The sequence below is a fragment of the Takifugu flavidus genome, unplaced genomic scaffold, assembly GCF_003711565.1.
Source record: "Takifugu flavidus isolate HTHZ2018 unplaced genomic scaffold, ASM371156v2 ctg787, whole genome shotgun sequence".
Taxonomy (NCBI): Eukaryota; Metazoa; Chordata; class Actinopteri; order Tetraodontiformes; family Tetraodontidae; genus Takifugu; species Takifugu flavidus.
This window is the reverse complement of record NW_026622397.1, coordinates 3,845-7,920: the sequence shown is the minus strand read 5'-3', so window position 1 is coordinate 7,920 and position 4,076 is coordinate 3,845. Positions and strand designations below refer to the sequence as shown.

Sequence of the window (4,076 nt, the reverse complement as noted above, 5' to 3'; positions counted from 1 at the left end):
GGACAAAAGTCTCTTTGACTACATGGCGGAGAACGATTTTCGTCCTCTGCCTCTTGAGGGAATCCGATTAATTGTCCAACAGGTATGTCTCGCTGCACTTCCTTTTTCATCAATAGCCCCTTGGTCTAATGTTGAAAAAGTATTGTGAAAGTGTTTTATTCGCTTTAAGCTTGCAGTTGCACTTCAATCTCTGAGGAGTGTGGGACTAACACACTGTGATATAAAGCTGGACAATATTATGCTAGTGGACCATGAAAAGCAACCCTTCAGAATCAAACTTATCGACTTTGGTCTTGCAGACGTTGCATCCAGTATACCACAGGGCTCAGTTATACAGGCCCTCTCTTACAGGTAATTATTTTTGCAAATGTTTAAAATCATGGAAATCTACAGTATAAATAACCAAGTGTAAAAAGCAAAGTAACACCCTTTTATAGGTCTCCAGAGGTCCTTTTGGGTCTTCCGTTGACAGAGGCTGTCGACATGTGGTCTCTGGGCTGTGTGGTTGGAGAGTTGCACCTTGGGGATCGGCTCTTTGATGGGAACAATGAGTATGACATGGTAAGTATATTTGTAGTTTACTTCATTCTTTTCTGTAACGTAAACTTTTTTTGGTGAATATTGTGACGTGGTGTTTTCTTTACCCACAGATGAGGAGCATTGTGGAACTATTAGGTCAACCTCCGAATCGAATGCTAGATGCAGGCATAAAAACTAATCAATACTTTAAGAAAAGCTTGTGCCCATGGAATCGATCATGGAAACTAAAGGTATGTGTGGTAGTTTGTCCAAGATATTTCGTACGGACTCTCATTTTTTCCCCAAATGAATAGGTAGGAATGTTTATTTTGTTATCCTTAACTCATTTTCTGTTATCTGTTTAGACACACCTCAGAACAGCAGGTGATAAGCTTCTGGATTCTCTGGATGACCTTTTAAGCGTAAGTTTTTCCAGTTTTAATTTGTTATTCACGCCAATGTAACAACACTTTCTGTATAGCGTAAAGAATATATTTACAGGGTAATTAGCTACTTTAAATCACTTTTTATTGTTCCAGGCCTTCCGCACTAAAGGCTGCGAAAATCCAGACCTCAGTCTGTTTGTTGACATGTTAAAGAAAATGCTTGACCTTGATCCTGCTACGCGCATTACCCCAGCTCAACTGTTGCAACATGGTTTTCTGACAAACACTGAGTAAGTCTACACAAAGATCATTCGTTTCAGTCCTAAAACCCTTGATTTATCCATTTGAAAAAATTGCAGGATCTCAGATAATTTTTTAAGTCAAGTATTTGTTGTCTTGAAGGGTGGGGACTACCTGTGAAGAGCCAGAGGTTACTGCCAGCAAGAAAAATGGACAGTCTTTACAGTCGCAGTGTGAATACACCCAGCACAACCAAGCAAGCCAGTTAAAAACAGGGCAGAAAAGAAAGCATGACTATAAAGATGATGACCCAACTTGTCACGACTCCAAGCGGCCTAAAATTCAGTCAAGGGTGACACCAAGGAGGACACACAAATGAATGCTGTGAATTCCACTGTTCAGAGGAAGCTGCCTGATGGGAAGGATGGTGGGCCTCATTGCTCCACCTCGATGGCTGTGCCCAAGTTCAGCCAACAAGCGTTGAAAAGAAGAAGGAAATGCACAGGCAGGAAAGGAAAGAAAAAGTAACTGACTCCCTGAACACATATGTTGTGGGTACAGTCCCAGCTGGTCTTTCAATCACATATTCACCGTGAATTATAATAAAGGAAGCTGATTTTGTTGTGTTAAACATTAGTTTTGTTTTTTCAAGACCATAAAGTGTTTACAGAAAATGAAACAACAAATTGGTGCATTCAAATTAATATAATTATTATTTGGGAACCTATTCCCTTGTTTTGTGGTGCCTGAGGAAAAGTTGACTGATTTTCACTTTGTCCTATTTACTCTGCCTATTGTTGCACACAAAATTGGAGTAACAATATTTAATATGTTTATTTCAAATATTTTATTCTCAGAAGATAAAAACATTTCAAAACTAACATAATTTAATAGGCCAAAATGTTTTAGCCCAACTTTCTGGGCAATGGTGATATATGGCTGATGTAAGTAATTTGTATGTAGTTGTTGCTAAGCGACAGCAAACAGCTAATAACTGCCAAAGATATGTTTGATAAAGATACACAGGATATCCCCAAACTAGTTGTTACCAACTATTTTTAATTAATCCTGCACAATCATCCTTAGCAGATGTATGTGTTGCTCTCACCAGTGTTTTCAGTGTAAATCACCATAGTAATTATAGAGAAAATAATTAGTCACCTTCTCTCAGTGTTTCTTTATTCATCTACTACTATAAACCAAAATCTGTACATTTTCCATCCCTGTGAGACAAGTCCCTATCACAATTAACGTCACCCTCACATGGACATGGAAGAAATTTGCAATCAATCAATCTTTATTTATATAGCTTCTGTTACAATCAAAATTGTTTCTAGGCGCTTTACAGAATCCCAGGGCCAAACCCCAAACAAGCAACAGTGGCATTAACTGACGTTAATGTAACACCTTGATGAACGGTCCTTTAAACATTACATTTAACGCCATTTTTACCCTTAAGGTTTGCCCATAAAACCTTTAAAACAAAAACTAACCAATAAATTAAAATAAGAGCAGTTATTTACAATACAGCCTCGGTTTAAGATGAGTGGGCTTTGAGATTTGGCTTTTCCCTCCATTTTGTCATTTTCCATTGAAGTCTATGGGGGAGAGGAGAGTCTACTATCACACAAACTACAGTTTTCGATTGTTAAACTTACCAGTACTTTAGAAAATGACAAAGGGTGATAGAGGGGTTGTGGGTAAAGGGATATCATGTCTTTGATCTTTGAACATGATAGACAAATATATTTAAAAACAAAAAACACTTCATATACTTTGAGCTTTGGTATTAAAGGATAGAGTCTAACATAGGTCATTTTTATGCAGTATTTTTGAGGACTGGGGTAGTAGCGAAACCGGTCTACAATTTGACATTACATTTGTAAGGAGGTTTTAAGATAGGAATAACTTTGGCTGTTTCATTCTGCTTGGAAATATTCTCGTTTGTAGAGTCATAACAAACACAACTCAGCACTACACAAAAGATGGCACACGGGTAAGTTTTGATTGATTCAATTATTTGGCAAGGAAATTTACATTAGCTAAAAATAAAATCTCTGGCCTTGTAGAGATTGCAGGTTTTTGACAAAATGGTGGACCTGATTGACTTTCTCTGGAATGATTTTTTAGAGTCTGAGCATTGGACAAGTTATGTTTTTATTATTATATACCTTACCCATGCACACAAAAAATGAACATGAAATAATTTTATTTTGAGAATAGGGTGACAGCAGATATAGGTGGACAAAATTGGCAGACAAGATGTACAAAAATGTAATCGTAACCCATGTCCCCAAATCAACCGGAAGTCCTGTATATCCATTTTATTATTGTTCTACTGCAGCTTTATGAGTGAAGCGGCTCATAAAGTTTCTGCAAAACGAGAAATGATTGGTTATTTTAATGGTGTAAGGAGAGAAATATCAGGCATTGTATATCTTTGGATACAGTTGTGAGGGTGGCTTAGTCCTCTGGTAAGTGGGGCACTGTGCAGTGAGGGGAAGCTTAAGGTGATCAATGATACTGAAGACGACCTTAATAAATTGCTTGATAATTAATAATGGCTCCAACTTGTCATGAGATCAGTGTTTCCCTAGAGTTTTTGTACTCCATTTTGATTTAAAGGAGACTTCTCCTAATCTTTTTTCTTCTCTCTTCTAACATATCAGCTACCAACATTGGTGTCCATATCCATCCGCATACGAGCACAACATAGTGGAAATTGGAAGCATACTCTTTTCCAGACAAACCAATTATCTGGTGCTGTCCATTCTGGGAGAGGGTACATTTGGCAAAGTAGTCAAATGTATAAGACTCAAAGACAACAAGACTGTGGCAGTCAAAGTCATAAGAAAAGAGAAGAATTTTGTAGAGGATGAATGTAGAGTAATAATAACTTTTGTTCCTATTTGCACTTGTATATGGTTTAAT

At 37.4% G+C, this 4,076-nt stretch overlaps 1 protein-coding gene across 1 annotated transcript; it reads left to right on the top strand.

Annotated features, from left to right (window-relative positions):
• The first annotated feature begins 132 nt into the window (after positions 1–132).
• Positions 133–1,673, top strand: LOC130521207 (homeodomain-interacting protein kinase 2-like). The gene is made up of 7 exons (XM_057024836.1): positions 133–351; positions 438–561; positions 651–770; positions 885–941; positions 1,059–1,195; positions 1,308–1,497; positions 1,548–1,673. Exons 1-7 carry the CDS (start codon positions 239–241, stop codon positions 1,671–1,673), a joined length of 867 nt encoding a protein of 288 aa, XP_056880816.1. The 5' UTR covers positions 133–238.
• Positions 1,674–4,076: the final 2,403 nt, after the last annotated feature.

What these genes read in the sequence shown, in the direction of transcription:
- LOC130521207 (XM_057024836.1), top strand. Translation starts at nt 239, where the DNA reads ATGCTAGTGGACCATGAAAAGCAACCCTTCAGAATCAAACTTATCGAC. An exon ending in ATCGATCATGGAAACTAAAG is followed by an intron (nt 771 to 884) that starts GTATGTGTGGTA and finishes TTATCTGTTTAG; the next exon opens with ACACACCTCAGAACAGCAGG. An exon ending in CTCTGGATGACCTTTTAAGC is followed by an intron (nt 942 to 1,058) that starts GTAAGTTTTTCC and finishes TTATTGTTCCAG; the next exon opens with GCCTTCCGCACTAAAGGCTG.